Genomic DNA, 16,832 nt, shown 5'->3' with positions numbered 1-16,832 from the left:
ACAATTTCTCTGTCTCTCTCCCTGCTGTTTCTGTCTCTGTTTCTCTCTCATATGTGTGGACTGTTTCTCATCTTGGTTCATCTCTTTTCTTCTCCCGTGGATCTCATTTCAGCCTCTATAGACAAATGTCTTCACATTCAGGGAACATAGTAGCCTCAGACAGCCCCAGTTCAGCAAACCCAGCAGAAACAAAGATCTCTGTTCTTCCAACATCTTAATATGAATCCCAGGGAAGAACTCTGGTCCAGCTTGAACTGAGCCTACCCAATGGATCGATCATTATTTCTAGGGAGGAAACCATGATCTTGACTTAACTGGGCCATGTGTCTATACCAATGGGTGGGAGGGTTTTGGAAAACTATGATTGACGGTTTCACCAGAACTATATGCATGTGGGGGCAGCTTTCCAAAAGAAGTGGGGGCTGATGTTGAAAAAAGCGGGGAAGGGAATCCCAGAATTCAGAATCAATGGGCTTTCAGAACGTAAGAAGCTGAATCAGAAAGTTCCAGGATGACGATGTCTGGGATGCCTGAGGGCAAGGCACAGCTTCAGGACAGCGAGGTTCCAGTGCTCACGTGTGATGGTGAGCCGGACGATGAGTCTTCAGGCAGAAGACCAGGACATGAGTCTCAGGGCAAAGGAAGTATGGAACTGGGTGTCTGGGTGGGTCTGAAGAGCAGGACTAAGCACAAAGGGCACGCACAAGAGGGCCGGGATTTGGGGCTCTGGCCAACGTGGGGACGAGCATCGTGAAGAAGTCCATGGGGTTCCCAGTTCATTTTGAGCCAAGAGAGGTTCTGAGCATAGATGACGGTGTCCCAGAGAAATTTCCTTCTCAGACTGGGTCTGTGTGATGGTGATGGGTCATATGTGCTAAGTCACTCAGTCGTGTCCGACTCTTTTTGACCCCCTGGATGGTAGCCCACCAGGCTCCTCTGTCCACGGGATTCTCCAGGCGAGAATACTGGAGTGGGTTGTCATGCTCTCCTCCAGAGGACCTTCCTGACCCAGGGATCAAGCCTGTCTCTTCTGTCTCCTGTGTCAGCAGGCGGGTTCTTTACCACTAGCGCCACCTGGGATACCTTGGGCAATCAATCCTCAGCATTCCAATTCTGACCCTTCTGACTCCTTAGCTATTGCTTTTCCACAAGGATTCTAACTTTTTTTTTTTTTTCCCTTTGGTAGCACCTCATGGCATGTGGAACTTCCCCAACTGGGGATCGAGCCCACACCCCCTGCAGTGGAAGGGCAGAGTCTTAACCAGTGCACCACCAGGGAAGCCTCAGTCCTAACTTCATTTTTTTTTTTTTAATATATTATTTATTTGTTTGGCTGTGCTGGGTCTTCGTTCTGCATGGACTTTTCTCCAGTTGCGGCGAGCGGGGCTCCTCTCCAGGTGCGGTGCGCAGGCCTCTCTCTGCAGTGGCTTCTCTTGTTGGGAGCACAGGCTCTAGGCTCAAGGGCTTCAGTCAGCATGGCTCTTGGGCTGTAGAGGACAGGCTTGGGAGTCGTGCACATGGGCTTAGTTGCCACATGGTATGTGAGCTCTTCAGGGATCGAACCTGTGTCTCCCACATTGGCAGGCGGATTCTTCACCACTGAGCCGCCAGGGAAGCCCTCTAACTTCTTCTAAACCTCCCTTTTCTCATCTATAAAGTGGAGAAGACAGTCCTCGCTTGGACCCAGGAGAGGAACAGAGATGAGGGTCACAAGGCACCTGACACATCATACAGTAGGTACACAAGAAATAGACGCTGCTTCTTTCCCAGGAGGAAGGGGTAAAGCAGCACACAGGGACTCAGGGGTCAGTCCCTGGACCGGGAAGTCTCCACAAGCTGTGGGCAGCTTCCACAACCTCTGAGCCCACTCTCTAGCGTCTATGAGCCACAGATACTGAAGCCCAGGCACCTAGAACCTGTGCTCTGCAACAACAAACCTTTAGTATCTGTATTTTCTACCCTCAGATACCACGCTCCAAGCTTGGTCAGAATTCAAAGTGAAATCTATGTGTTGCCTTTTAAAATGTCTATAATTTGACCATATCCTTCATTAGTGCTAGAGGTGAATGAGAAGGTGGACTACCATCTTTTAATATGTTTCCTTGTTCTGTTTCCCATACAACATTTTAGAATATGAGTTAGGTGAGATTCAGGCTTATAATAAAGTAATTGCATTATTAAGAAACAAAAAACAAGACTGGTGTTAAGAATTATGTCAAAGTAAAGATTGTGCACGAAGTTCCTGGATTTCTCTTCAGCCTCCTCAGCATTCTGTGAAAAAGAGTGAGGTCTTTTCCTCTCTCTCTTGAGCAGTTGATCGTATCCAACCGTGTCTTCTCAGTGAATGGCAGCTCCATCCATCAAGCGAGAGACTTTGAAGTCTTAACATCTGTCTCCCTCTCCCCAGCTTCCATTTTATCCATTGCCAAGACCTGTTGATTCTTCTACATGCACCTTGAATCCCTCCACTTATTACCATCCCCACCTCCCAAATGGCTTATATCCAAGTCATCATCATTGCTCATCGAAACAATAACAATAGTTTTCTCATGTCTCCACACCCCCTTAAAATCCATCCTTCATGTAGCAGCCAGAGTGATTTGGAAAGTACAAATCCTGTTACATCACTCCATCCCTCTGCTTGACCATCTGCAGTGTTTTGGCTTCGTCCACCAGCCACTTCTCTCTCCAGTCCCAGGAAGGCTGCCATGCTTGCAAAACTTACACCCAGAGGGGGTGCTATCTAGAAGAAAGAAAAGAGAATTCTGCCAGTGTCTTTTTTTGAAAATAAGAAAGCCCCAGGGGTCTCCTCTTCACTCCTCATTGGCCAGACCTGCATCACATGTTCATTTCTAAACCAATCCCTGGTGGGTAGGATATGGTCTTCCTGCTTGGTGCAGTAAACTTCATAATCATAATGAGAATAAAAGATTATCCAAACAAAATTGGAGTTCTGATAGAAAGGCAGAAGGAGTGAATGCTTAAGTAGGCAACAGTAATGTCTATTGTGGGACAAACCTAGAGTCTGGTTAAGGGTCAGAATTGAGGTAAGATTTAGGCCCAGGGTTGAGGACCAGATCACATTTTGGGGGTCTGATTTAGAAGCTGGGGTCAATTCCACTTTTTAGGAATTGGCCTACAGGTATAATGGTTCCCATCTTACTCAAGGTAAGTGCCAAAGTCCTACACTGATTTTCAAGATCCTATGTCATCCGAGTCCTGTTACCTCATCACCTTGTCACCTGCCCTTGTGCTCCTGCTCATTCAGCTCCAGTCAAAGGGCTCCCTTGGACTTCTCTTGTGGCGCAGTGGATGAGAGTCCGCCTGTCAATGCAGGGGACACGGGTTCGATCCCTGGTCAGGGAAGGTTCCACGTGCCTAGGAGCCCACAACTTCTGAGCTCGCTCTGTAGAGCCCACGGGCCACCACTAGTGAAGCCCGCATGCCTAAAGCCTGGGCCGTGCAGCAAGAGAACCCACTGCAATGAGAAGCTGGAGCCCCGCAACAGAGAGCAGCCCCCATCCACCGCAGCTAGAGAAGGCCCTTGCACAGTCACGGAGACCCAGCACAGACAAAAAGAAATAAATGGAAATTTCCAAAAGGGCTCCCCTGCTAGAACATTCTATCCATGCCTCTTGCCTAACTTACCAGCCCATTTGCTCTGCCTAGAACTCACTCCCTCCAAGGAGCTACATGGACCCATCCAACAACTCCTTTAACATTTTGTTCAAATGTTATCTTCATGTGGAATCTTTCTAATAATACAACCCCAGGGGTCCCTAAGAGTGGGGGAAACCAGTATCTCCCTGTCCCTCTTCCCTGCTTTTATTTTTCTCTGCAGTATTTAACCAACATCTAACAAACAAAGCATACATTTTATATGCTTATTTTTGTATTCCCAGTCTCCACCCACTAGAACAAGAGCCTGTATGAAAGAATGCTGACCACAATGTCCCCAGGAGCCAGAATAATTTCTGGCACAAAACAGATGCTCAGTAAATATTTCTTGAATGAACATAATTAGCAAAGATGAATGTACAAGGAAGCGCAACCCAGCATTATTACAATTAAAACTATCCAAACATACTCTAATTTGAAACAGATTGCATAAATCATGATACAACTATAATATGGAATATTATTTTGCAACCCTTAAGAAGGTAGGGGAACCCATCTAAATATACTAAGAGGAAAAAAATCTTAAAGGTAATTTATAAAGAAAGGTGATATTAAGTAGATAATGTTAGTACAGACACTTTTTGTTATAAATACAGAGTATGTATAGAAATCTGGGTATAATATGAAAACACAGATGATATTGATAACAGTAAGCACTTATCAAGTTAGGAAAGAGCCTCTTCTTTTTAATTCATACCCTATATGAGTGTTAAATTAAAAAGAATCTGCCTGTAATTCAGGAGACGTGAGTTCGACGCCTAGGTCGGGAAGATCCCTGGAGAAAGGAATGGCAACCCACCGCAGTACCCTTGCCTGGAAAATCCCATGGACAGAGGAGCCTGGCGGGGGCTACAGTCCATGGGGTGGCAAAGAGTCAGACACGACTGAGCGACTAACACTATATGAGGTTGGGAATGGGTTCAGGTTCAAAGACGACTGCGTTCCAGCCTGAACGAATTCTCCCAAACTGGTGAGAATTAGGGTATAGCGTCTAGGGCATCCCTGAGAGGGAATGGGGGCAAGAAAATGGCCCCAGAGGAGGGCCCAGCCAGAGCCCATTTCCTGAGCCCCGCTGCCCCCTGAACTCCGCCCCCAGCCCTTGGGGCTGGAGCGTCTGGGTCCTCCCTTGGCAGCTGCACCCGGGATGCCGGCCCGAAGGTGCGGGGGTGAGAGGGTGGAGAGAGCCGAGTGCAAGCGCCTGGGCTGCCGCGGGGGTTCGAGATAACCGCGAAAGCTGTAGGGGGCGTCCCAGAGCCGGCCCCACCTGCACCCCAGGGCGCCGAGGGCGGGGGCGGGGTCGGACTCGGTATAAGACAGCCGCCGTGCGCCGGGCTGGAGACTCCTGGCTCCCAAGCGAGTCTGGCGCCCGGGTCGGATCTGACCTCCCTGAGCTGAGAAGGGGCTTCATCTACGGTAGGGGGAGACGGGGGAGAGGGGGCGGATGAGGCTGGCTGGACCCCTGACTCCTGTTCCTGAGGAGAGGGGACAGAGGAAAGCCTGGACGCCTGGTTCTGACCAGGGGCTGGAGGTCTGGAATTTGAGGTCTCAGGGGAAAAGGAACTAGGAATACAGATTGATGGATGGGGAGGGATGGGAGCCCAGATTCCTGGGGCCCCAGAGGAAGGGCGTCTGGGGGCCTGGAGTCCTGGGTCAGAAGGAGGAGGGGCTGGGGGTCCAGACTCCTGGGTCTGAGGGAGGAGGGGCTGGGGGCCAGGACTCCTGCTTCCCCAACTCTGTCTTTCTTAGCCGCACCACAAGAGACACCTCCCTGCCTGGCAGCCCCTGAGAGGCTCAGAGGGGTCACCATGACGACACCCTTGGTGATCCTGCTGCTGACCTTCGCCCTCGGATCTGCTGCACAGGAAGGTGGGGACCAGCCCGGGAGTTGGGGTGGGGGCTGCCCTCACCCCCAACCTCCCATCTTCAGCCCCGTTGACCCTCCTCAGGGGCTCCTCTCTCCAGGGTGTGCCTGCTCAGGGCCTCCCCTGGCTCCAGCAGCTTCCTCCTTTGGAAGACAAGACTCCTCTGCCTTCTGCCTCCTTCCTTCCTGCTTCCTTCTGCCTCCCGGGGTCTCTGTGTCCCCCAAACCCTGTCTCCGCACGCAGCGTCTCTCCCATCAGCTTTGGGGGTGGCCCCCCAGACAAGATGCTCCTCCTGGGTTTCTGAGCGGGCTGCCTCTGTCTCTCTCTGTCTCCATCTCTTGCTCTTTCTGCACTTTTCTCCTTTTCTGCCTGTCTCCTTGTCTGTCTGTCTGTCTCCATCTGTCTCCAAATCCCTCAGCAGCTGACTCAGTCTTCCTCTGAGGCTTGCTACCCACTTGTTCCTCCATGTCTCTGTCCAGACCAGGGCAACAAGAATGGGGAGAAGATTATTGATGGAGTCCCGTGTCCCAGAGGCTCCCAGCCCTGGCAGGTGGCCCTGCTCAAGGGCAGTCAGCTCCACTGCGGAGGCGTGCTGCTCAATGAGCAGTGGGTGCTCACTGCTGCCCACTGCAAGATGAAGTACGTGCAAGCACTTCCAGCCCTTCCTCTGGGTCCCTGTCCCCCTCTCTCTCTGGGTTCCCATCCCCCCCTCTCTCTGGGTCCTTGTCCCCCTCTCTCTGGTCCCCATCCCCCTCTCTCTGGTCCCTGTCCCCCTCTCTCTCTCTGGGTCCCCGTCCCCCTCTCTCTGGTCCCTGTCCCCCTCTCTCTGGGTCCCTGCCCCCCCCCCCATTTCACTCACAGCATTTCTCTGAACACTGTTGCCTCCTGCAGTGAGTACAACGTGCACATGGGCAGTGATCGGCTGGTGGGTGGCCAGAAGATCAAGGCCACGCGGTCCTTCCGCCACCCAGGATACTCCACACAGACCCACGCCAATGACCTCATGCTGGTGAAACTGAATGGCCGGGCCAAGCTGTCGTCCAGTGTGAAGAAAGTCAACCTGCCTTCCCGCTGCGACCCCCCCGGGACCATGTGCACTGTTTCTGGCTGGGGCACCACCACCAGTCCTGATGGTGAGGCCGCCTGGGAGACCCAGGGGCCCCAGACCCTGACCCTTCCTCCCCCAGACCCAGGATATCAGGAGTCAGCCCCTTTTTCATAATCTGAATGTGGAGTCCCTCCCCCCATCCCTCCTCCCCTCGTCCTTCAGGGTCTAGAATCCTGAACCCCCATCCTCTCCCCATCCGGACCCCAGCCCTCTGACTGACACCCCTCCCCATCCCGCAGTGACCTTTCCAGCAGAGCTCATGTGCACAGATGTCAAGCTCATCTCCCCACAAGACTGCAGGAAGGTTTATAAGGACTTGCTGGGAGACTCCATGCTCTGTGCTGGCATCCCTAACTCCAGAACCAACGCCTGCAACGTGAGACCCCCCTCCTCTCCCGCCCAGGGTCCCCGGCTGCTTCATCTGAGCACAGAGCCCCGGTTGTCCCCCTTCACCCAGAATCTCTGCACCTGACCTTGGTGCGGAGCCTTCCCTATCACCCCCGCACCCCCCGCCCCAGGCTCAGCTTTCCTAGCTCTTGCTACCCCATTCTCTGCTCACGTCAGTAGTGGGAGCCCAGTGTGGGCTGATGTGACCCTGAGGATGAGGCAGAAAAATGAACAGGAGGGTCTGAGGATGGGGAACCTGGGGGCTAAAGGGTAGGCATGTGTGGGCTTGGCTTCAAACACAAACTGTATTGATTTTTTAATTGACATCTTTGTTGAGTATCGCAACCCATGAACACAGTGCTGGTGAAACGTCATTCAGTCGTGTCTGACTCTTTGCAGCTCCATGGACTGTAACCCACCAGGCTCCTCTGTCCATGGGATTCTCCAGGCAAGATCACTGGAGTGGGTTGCCATTTTCTTGTCATAGGAATCTTCCTGACCCAGGGATCAAACCTAGGTGTCCTGCATTGCATGCGGATTCTTTACCAACTGAGTCACCAGTGAAGCCCCCAAGCACAAACTTTACAGGGGAAGAGGTGCCTAAAAAACTCAATAATCAAGATAAATCACATTCTAATGCAATATTTTTTGTCAATTCATGCAAAAGTCCACGATGAACAAAATATCATAATTTTCAATACAGAGGCCTCAGTCTTACTGAATTTCTCATCTACTTCAGGCTTCAATGAGTCTCAGCACAGCCTGGTACCTGACCTGACCCTTTATCTAAAATTGGGATACAGTGTTCATCATGAACTTTTTCATATTAAATTCAATTTTTAAGGTATTGCATTAAATGGTATTTATTGCATTACTGAGATTGTGTGCTTGAAGTTAAGGTCTTACTCCCCTCCCTTGGGACCCAGTCTTAAGCCAAGAATTCTCTCTCCCCTCTTCTTTGTAACCCCCTCTCTGTGATAGCTCAGTTGGTAAAGAATCCACCTATAATGCAGGAGACCCCAGTTCGATCCCTGGGTTGGGAAGATCCACTGGAGAAGCGATAGGCTACCCACTCCAGTGTTCTTGGGCTTGCCTGGTGTCCCAGCTGGTAAAGAATCTGCCTGCAGAGCGGGAGACCTAGGTTCGATCCCTGGGTTGGGAAGATACCCTGGAGAAGGAAAGGCTTCCCACTCCAGTATTCTGACCTGGAGAATTCCATGGACTATATCTATGGGTTCGCAAAGAGTCGGACACAGCTGAGCGACTTTCACTTTCACTCTGTCTCTGAACACCATCTTTCCACATCTCTCTTTTCACTGAATTTCATTTCATTCTTTCCATCTGTGTTGCCCCCATCACCCTCACTGGCAACCTCTTCTTCATCCTTTGCTATACCTCTCTTCCTTTTTTTTCTCTTCATTGTCCCACAGCATGTGGGATGTTAGTTCCCTGAGCGCCCATGTCCCCCCACATTGGAAGGTGGATTCTTAGCCACTCGACCACCATGGAAGTCCCCTCCGTTCCTTTTCTCTGTGACTCTTTGCCTTTCCTTGTCTCTCCCCATACCTCCCCACTCCTTTGCCTGTCATCTGCACCCTCAGCTGTCAGGAATGGGGGGACCATATGTGTGAGGGATGGGGTGATGATACAGGAATATGTGTCCCAAAGAGTAAGGCATCCTCTTCCTCCCCTAGTGACAGCCAGCTTCTTGAATGTGCGAGTCGTACCGTGACACAGGGTCCCACACTCGGGAGAGTCCCACGCTTGGTTTAATACATGCCTGTTGCTGTTTTGAAATTCTTAATACTTTTTGAGCTATGGAGCCCACATTTTCTTTCTTTCTTTCTTTCTTTTTTGGCAATGCCAAGTCACTTGGGAGATCTTAGTTCTCTCATTAGAGCTCAAACCCAGGCCACGGCAGTGAAAGTGCCAAGTCCTAACAAATGGACCGCCAGGGAATTCTTTGTATTTCCATTTTGTACTGGGCCTTCTGAATTATGTCATCAGTTTGGCCCCTGGGTTCCAGGGCCACCCCGTCCCCCTTTCGCACATCTATCCATCCCCTGGAGACATTACACCTCCCTCCCTTGGCTTGGTGCCAGAATCCCGAACCGTGGAAGAAACGGGGCTTTGACCGCCAGAAGCCCCGCCCCTTCCCTGTGATTGGGCCCATGGGCTGGGGCTCAAGCCAATGTCTTTAGAGAATGTGGTTTATCTTCTCCACGATGGCCTTAATTTCTGCTCTTCCATTGGTCCCCAGAAACAATGACTCTCTCCCCATTGGCCGTGGTGGAAATCCAGGGTCCGCCTGACAAAGATTGACAACTGAGGCGGAGGCAGGAGCTTCCCTGTGAAGCTGAAGCTAATTTGCTTTATCCCTTCCAGGGTGACTCAGGGGGACCACTTATGTGCAAAGGTACCTTGCAAGGCGTGGTGTCCTGGGGAAGTTTCCCTTGCGGCCAACCCAACGACCCAGGTGTCTATACCCAAATCTGCAAGTATGTCAAGTGGATAACAGAGACCATAAGAAGATACCGCTAATCTCTCCACTCCCATCTCTCCATCCCTACGCCCTGGAGCAGGAAATTTACAGAAATAAGGAGCTCAGTGACCTACAGTCTTACTTGACTTTATCTTTCCTCAGAGGCATCTCAAAACCTCAACAATATGTGTGTAAGCCAATCAAATCAGTAAGGACCTAAAAACCAAACAAATACAAAAACCTTGATGTTGGTAAGGATGTAGTGAGACCAGCCCTCTCTGCCACTGAAACTGTAAATTCATACAGTTTTTATGGAAGGTGATTTGGCAGTGTGAGTGAGGACATTTGTTTTATCCTCCACCTTTGACCTAGTGATTCTAGTTGTCTACTAAAAAAAAAAAAAAGTCCAAAATGTGGAGCAAAGTTGGAATTTATCACAATGTTATTTTTCATAACAAAATAGTGGAAACACAGAAGGTGTCTAGAAACAGCGGATTGTTCAAACGGTAGGCTGGTTTGAGGCAAGGATATTCTGAAGCTGTTAAGAATAATTATGCAGAATTCTTAGTATCATGTGAGGATGTTTATGCTATGTGATGTTAAATGAAGGAAGGAATCTACAGAAATATATGTGTGTGTGGTTCTCACTATGTAAAATGAAAATATTCACAAAATTAAACCTGAAGGACGTGTACCAACCTGCACACGGTGGTAGTCACGGGGCGCCTGCTTCCTTCCATTTACTTTTCTGTGGGTGTGCACTTTAATAGCCTGAAAAACAAAGGTGGAGAAGCTCTGGAGCTCCAAAGTGGAGGAGAAGACACCCTGAAGAGAGGGAGACGGGAAAGAAAAATGTATCTGATGTTTGGTCCTTTGTCCTGCCTCCCTGCCCAGTGGCATATTTTTCTCCATTTTCCAGGTCTCAGTTTTTCTCATCTGTAAAATGGGAGAGAGAAAGAACAATAAGGCAGAGAGAGTAAATGGGTGGTGTTAGAGAATATGCAACTTCATCAGGGTGTAGAGGGATGTGAAAGTGTTTCTAGGCATTCCACAGGTGATGTATTAGGAGAACGAGGTGGAAACAGAAGGTTGGCAGGAAGACAGGGCCCCTGGGTCACCCAAGGGGCTGTGTGACTGAAAATGAACACCCAGCCTCCAGGGTGTCAGGGGAGATGGGGGGCTGGGAACCTGGGTAGGTGGGCTCCTATCCTCAAGAAGGGGCCTCACGAAGGGAGGAGGGAGAAGCCCCAGTGACTCAGCCTGGCCACACCCCTGCTGCTGCCATCAGAGGCTCCCCGGGGAGTCACACATCAGAAGCTGCTGACAAAGGGATCCTCTCCTGCCAGTCTTTCCAGTTGCTCCTCCAGAACTCCCTCCCAGTCAACATTCTCCTCTTGTGGAAGCTCCACCAACTTTCCTTCTCTCCTCGCCTCCCACTCTCCCACCCCTCCGCGTATTGCAGGAATTCCACTGTCCCTGCAGAATGTCTTAACTTCCTCTGGCGTTCCAGCGCAAAGCCCCCTCCTCCCTCAGACCAGAGTCCAGACACCCAATCTCTTCCGGCCTCTGAATCTGTGTCAGGTTTCAGTTCAGTTCGGTTCAGTCGCTCAGTCATGTCCGACTCTGTGCAATCCCATGGACTACAGCACACCAGGCATCCCTGTCCATCACCAACTCCCAGAGTTTACTCAAACTCATGTCCATTGAGTCGGTGATGCCATCCAACCATCTCATCCTCTGTCATCTCCTTCTCCTCCTGCCTTCAAATTTCCCAGCATCAGGGTCTTTTCAAATGAGTCAGCTCTTCAAATTGGGTGGCCAACATACTGGAGCTTCAGCTTCAGTATCAGTCCTTCCAATGAATATTTAGCACTGATTTCTTTTAGGATGGACTGGTTGGATCTCCTTGCAGTCTAAGGGACTCTCAAGACTCTTCTCCAACAGTTGAACCACAGTTCAAAAGCATCAGTTCTTCAGCACTCAGCTTTATTTATGGCCCAACTCTCACATCCATACATGACTATTGGAAAAGCCATAGCTTTAACTAGACAGACCTTTGCTGGCAATGTAATATCTCTCTCTAGGTTGGTCATAGCTTTCCTTCCAAGGACTAAGCGTCTTTTAATTTCATGGCTACAGTCACCATCTGTGGTGATTTTGGAGCCCCAAAAATAAAGTTAGCCACTGTTTCCATTGTTTCCCATCTATTTGCCATGAAGTGATGAGACCAGATGCCATGATCTTAGTTTTCTGAATGTTGAGCTTTAAGCCAACTTTTTCACACTCCTGTTTCATCAAGAGTCTCTTTAGTTCTTCAATTTCTGCCATAAGGGTGGTATCATCTGCATTATCTGAGGTTATTGATATTTCTTCCGGCAATCTTGATTCCAGCTTATGCTTCATCCAGCCCAGTGTTTCTCATGATGTACTCTGCGTATAAATTAAACAAGCAGGGTGACAATATACAGCCTTGACGTACTCCTTTTCCTATTTGGAACCAGTCTATTGTTCCATGTTCAGTTCTAACTGTTGCTTCCTGACCTGCATACAGATTTCTCAAGAGGCAGGTCAGGTGGTCTGGCATTCCCATCTCTTTCAGAATTTTCCACAGTTTATTGTGATCCACACAGTCAAAGGCTTTGGCATAATCAATAAAGCAGAAATAGATGCTCTTCTGGAACTCTCTTGCTTTTTCGATGATCCAGCAGATGTTTGCAATTTGAGCTCTGGTTCCTCTGCCTTTTCTAAAACCAGCTTGAACATCTGGAAGTTCACGGTTCATGTATTGCTGAAGCTTGGCTTGGAGAATTTTGAGCATTACTTTACTAGCGTGTGAGATGAGTGCAATTGTGCAGTAGTTTGAGCATTCATTGGCATTGCCTTTCTTTGGGACTGAAATGAAAACTGACCTTTTCCAGTCCTGTGGCCACTGCTGAGTTTTCCAAATTTGCTCACATTCCAAATTTACTGGCATATTTGTCAAGTTTAAGGAATGTCAAAAGGCTTTGGGGGACTTTCCTTGGCAGTCCAGTGGTTAAGAATCTGCACTTCGACTGCAGGAGGCAAAGGTTCAATCCCTGATCAGGGAACTAAGATCTCCCATGCCATACAATGTGGCCAAAATCAAACAGAGTATTTGGCCACTACCTTTGTGAAGCTCCATCAACGTCCCCTCTCTCTAAATCCATCATTTTTAAAAGAACAAAACATCGCAGTTTCACTAGGTCAGCCTCGGGATAGTTGACTATGCCTCTGCTAAGTCGCTTCAGTCGTGTCCAACTCTGTGAGACCCCATAGACAGCAGCCCACCAGGCTCCTCCATCCATGGGATTTTCCAGGCAAGAGTACTGGAGTGGGGTGCCATTGCCTTCTCCGTGACTATGCCTCTAGGCGGATCTTTATGCAAATCTGAAGGTGGGTTGTTTTGCAATGATTTGAGTGTTCTCTCTTGTTGAATTTTTTTTTTTTTTTTAAAACAACTTCTTTTTTTTCTCTGGGCAGACAGTACACTGTATTCGTTAAAGACACTGACTCTAGAAACAGCTTTTCAATGCCAGTCCCGTTCTGGCAGCTGTAAGCTATTTGCCTTTGAGTGCTTCACTTCCCCACCTTTATTCGTTCGTCTTTTTTTTGAAGTAGAATAAACCAAGTTTATTGCTTGTTGGAACGGAGGAAACTGCACACAATGGGAATCATGGTATCTCAGTAAAGGGACGTTCAGAAGAATTTATTTGGTGTTTCCACGGAGGGTTTACAGAAGAAAAGATTTGGTGTTTCCATGGAGGGTTTACAGAAGTAGTTGTTGTTTCTGTTTTTGTTTTTTTCTGGTATTGTGCTTTTATTTTTTTTTTAATTAACTTATTTTTAATTGAATGATAATTGCTTTACAGTATTGTGTTGGTTTCTGCCATGCATAAGCATGAATCAGCCATAGGTATACATATGTCCCCTCCTTCTCAAATTCCTTCATCCTTTTTTTTTTTTTAATTTTTCTTTAAATTTTTGGCCACACCCCCAAGTGTGTGGGACCTTAGCTCTCTGACCAGGAGTTGAACCTGCATTGGGAGGGCAAAATCTTAACCACTGGACCATCAGGGAAGTCCCCCATTCACCCCGGAAAAGAGGCAAAAAGCATCTGTTTCCCATGGCTGTTACAAAGAATAAATTTAATATTCAGAAAGTGCATGAACAGTGTCTGACATAGAGTAAGCCTGCAGTGAGGGTTGGTTTTTATGGTTTGTGACTTCTGGCTCTTCTTCCTGCTTCTACTTTGGTAAAGTTTTCTAATAAAACATTTTCTTTTTTTTAAGTTTTTTTGTAACGTGGACTATTTTTAAAGTCTTTTCTTGAATTTGTCACAATATTGCTTCTGCTTTATGTTTTGGGTTTTTTGGCCCCAAGGCATGAGGGATCTCAGCTTCCTGACCAGGAACTGAGCCCGAACGCCCTGCACTGGAAGGTGACGTCTTAACCGCTGGGCCACCAGGGAAGTCCCAAACATTTTCTTCATTGAAGACTTTTGCAGAGGATAAGCATGCATGGCGTGTGGGGATGGCAAAACCATGAAGGCCACTGGCAAATGCCTAGAGTCCTGGGCACTTCACTCTCTCTGTTAGAGCTTCTTCCACTCCCCACTGCCAACCACCTCCCTCCTTTCCTAAGGGGCTCTCTGCAGCTCCTCAAAAATCCACCCATGCCATAGGGTAGTAAGGTGGATCCAGAGGTGGTGCCCAAGAGATGGGTCATGTCCACCGCCATGTTGGAAGTTGAGTTCCAGTTCAGGCTCCATCGTTTTCTGGGTGTTCGAGGTTGAGCAACTAAATTCCCTTCTCTGAGCCTCAGTTTTCTTTTCTGTAAAACAGGAGTGGGTGTAATGAAATCATTTAATCACTTGGTCAACATTTCCTAAGGCTTCCTCTGGGCCAAGTCCTGTGCTGCTACTTGGGACACAGGGATGAGTCAGCCCTAGGGTCTGCCCTCAAGGAGCTCATGGTCCAAGTGTGGGAAATGGACCCAGCTGGTGATATGTAGAAGCCGGAACTTTGATGAGAGTGACTAACCCACCTGCAAGGGGCTGGAAGTTGGGTGGTGTTCAGGGACACCTTCCTGAAGGAGGTAATGATGAAGCAATGACAAGCTGTTGCCAGGAGGAGGTGGGAAGAGCATTGTGGGAGAGGGGAACAGCATAAGCGAAGGCTTAGAGGTTAGAAGACATGTAATGAATGGTTCAGGAAAACTAGTCTCCATGGCTGGAGCCCTAGAAGACAAGTGGAGCAGAGCTGCTCAGGGCAATAAGGCAGCCACTCACCTTGGTGGCTCCACACTTGTGAAATGTGGCAAGTTCCAATCGAGGGGTGCCATAGCATAAAAGGGGTGTCCCTGGTGGCTCAAAGGGTAAAGAATCCACCTGCCAATACAGGAGACCCAGGTTTAATCCCTGAGTCAGGAAGATCCCCTGGAGGAGGGCATAGCAACCCACTCCAGGGTTCTTGCCTGGAGAATTCCACGGACAGAGAAGCCTAGTGGGCTACAGTCCATGGGGTTGCAAAGAGTCGGACATGACTGAAGCAACTTAGCATGCATGTATGTGTAAAAGGCACGTGGGATTCAAACACTTATTACGCAAAAAATAAGAAAGCGAACCACCTCCTTAAAATTGTTTTTTGATGTCACATTGAAATCATATTGTTTTGGATGCATTGAGCTAAATGAGATATTAAAATGAATATTTTACTTTAAAAAAATTGTGGTGGCTGCTAGAAAATTTACAAGTGCACGTGTCCCTGGCATTATATTTCTATTGCCCAGAGCTGCCCTGAATGCTGAAGGGCTGGGACTTTGTCCCGGTGATGCTGAGGGACCCAGGCCAGGGGTGTGAGCAGGACAGAGGCAGGGTCAGCTCTGGACACAGGGAGATGCCTCTGAGGTCATGTGAAGGATACAGAGACAGGGAAGAATTTGCGATAATGGTCCAGATGGGAGAGAAGCAGGTTTGACCTGGGACCAGGGACATGGGGACGGAGAGAGGGGATCACACAGAGAGAGGAGGTGGGGGGACAGTGCTTGGGGATCAGTGGCTGTGAGTGGTCCAGCCTGATATCTGGGAGGGTGGGGGTCCTGAGAAGAAGATGCTGAGTTCAGTGGCGAGGTGAATGAGAAGGGCTGGGGGAGACTGGGGGTGGGGGTGGGAGGAGCTTCCCCGGAGAGCATGCCTGCGTGCTCCGTTGCTTTCCACCCTGTCCGACTCTTTGAGACCCTATGGACTGTAGCTCTCCAGGCTCCTCTATCCATGGGGATTCTCCAGGCAAGAGAGAGCATATCAAATGCCAAATCGGTTTTCATCCCAGGGGTGACGGGGCCCGAGCAAAGGTGGTGACAATTTGATTTAATGCAAGAATTAAATGTTAACCTGTACTGCCTGCCAGGCCCATGCTGGTTGCTGAGGTAGACATTATTCATATCAGTTGGACTTATTACCCAATGACTTTCCCAAAAGCTTCCATTTTCCATCCCACCTCTCCCATCTGATCACCACACCCATTTCCCAACACGCGGCCACACACACCCTCAGGGCTCCAGCTCATCACCAGTCAGTTGCTTCCCCACCTGGGCCAGATCCTTGAACTACCCCCCATTCTCCTCCTGATCGCAAGCTCAAGTTCAAAGACACCTCTTCAAATCTTCCCTGGACACCTCCATGGCTTCCTGAATCCCCATTACTTATCACGTTCTCACGTAGCTCCCCAATCTTCCTGCATCCCTGCCTATTTCCATGGCCCATGCTTAGTTCCATATACATGTGAATCTTCAAGTCTTGAAGTCCCCTTGGTCCCACTAGCTCCCCTGGGGCTCCCACCTCCAGGTCGCCCCTTCTCCAGGAGTTAACACCCCTCTGTGCATACACACACTTCTCCTGGCAATGCAGGGGAAGCTAGGAGAGGTAAGAAGAGAGATTTAGCGTGTCAGTGGAAACACAGAAAATCGAGGGGGAAAGACAGAGATACAGAGAAAAAGATAAACAGGCAAAGGATGCTGAGACAGAAGCAGACAGACAAGAGATGGAGGCGCTGCCACCACCGCCAGGGACAGAGATGGACAGAGACATGGAAGAGGGGGACCAGGAGGGTCAAGAGCCCTGGTATCCGGCCAGAGGTGGACGGACAATCAAAGCACAGTCGGAGAGGGACAAAGGGAAGTTATTGATGAAGCCGCTGTTCGCCTGCCCGGAAGAGAGCTTGAGAAATGGAGGTGCCAGGAGCATGGCACAGGGTGCTGGGGGCGGACAAAGCCCGATTGTTCGAAGGCCGTTTCCCCA

The 16,832-nt window shown here is 49.3% G+C and overlaps 1 protein-coding gene and 1 long non-coding RNA gene across 2 annotated transcripts; one reads left to right on the top strand and one right to left on the bottom strand.

Annotated features, from left to right (window-relative positions):
* The first annotated feature begins 4,943 nt into the window (after nucleotides 1-4,943).
* Nucleotides 4,944-10,221, top strand: KLK7 (kallikrein related peptidase 7). The gene is made up of 6 exons (XM_006080015.3): nucleotides 4,944-5,091; nucleotides 5,425-5,544; nucleotides 6,020-6,179; nucleotides 6,432-6,673; nucleotides 6,888-7,024; nucleotides 9,421-10,221. Exons 2-6 carry the CDS (start codon nucleotides 5,484-5,486, stop codon nucleotides 9,574-9,576), a joined length of 756 nt encoding a protein of 251 aa, XP_006080077.1. The 5' UTR covers nucleotides 4,944-5,091; nucleotides 5,425-5,483; the 3' UTR covers nucleotides 9,577-10,221.
* LOC123330277 lies at nucleotides 9,856-14,927 on the bottom strand. Its single transcript, XR_006546080.2, has 2 exons — nucleotides 14,826-14,927; nucleotides 9,856-10,453 (listed from the first exon to the last, which is right to left on the bottom strand). It is a non-coding gene; the product is annotated as an uncharacterized LOC123330277 (long non-coding RNA).
* Nucleotides 14,928-16,832: the final 1,905 nt, after the last annotated feature.

Source organism: Bubalus bubalis, chromosome 18 (assembly GCF_019923935.1).
Source record: "Bubalus bubalis isolate 160015118507 breed Murrah chromosome 18, NDDB_SH_1, whole genome shotgun sequence".
Taxonomy (NCBI): Eukaryota; Metazoa; Chordata; class Mammalia; order Artiodactyla; family Bovidae; genus Bubalus; species Bubalus bubalis.
Note: the sequence above shows the minus strand (reverse complement) of the source record. Positions and strands in the feature narration are given on the sequence as shown.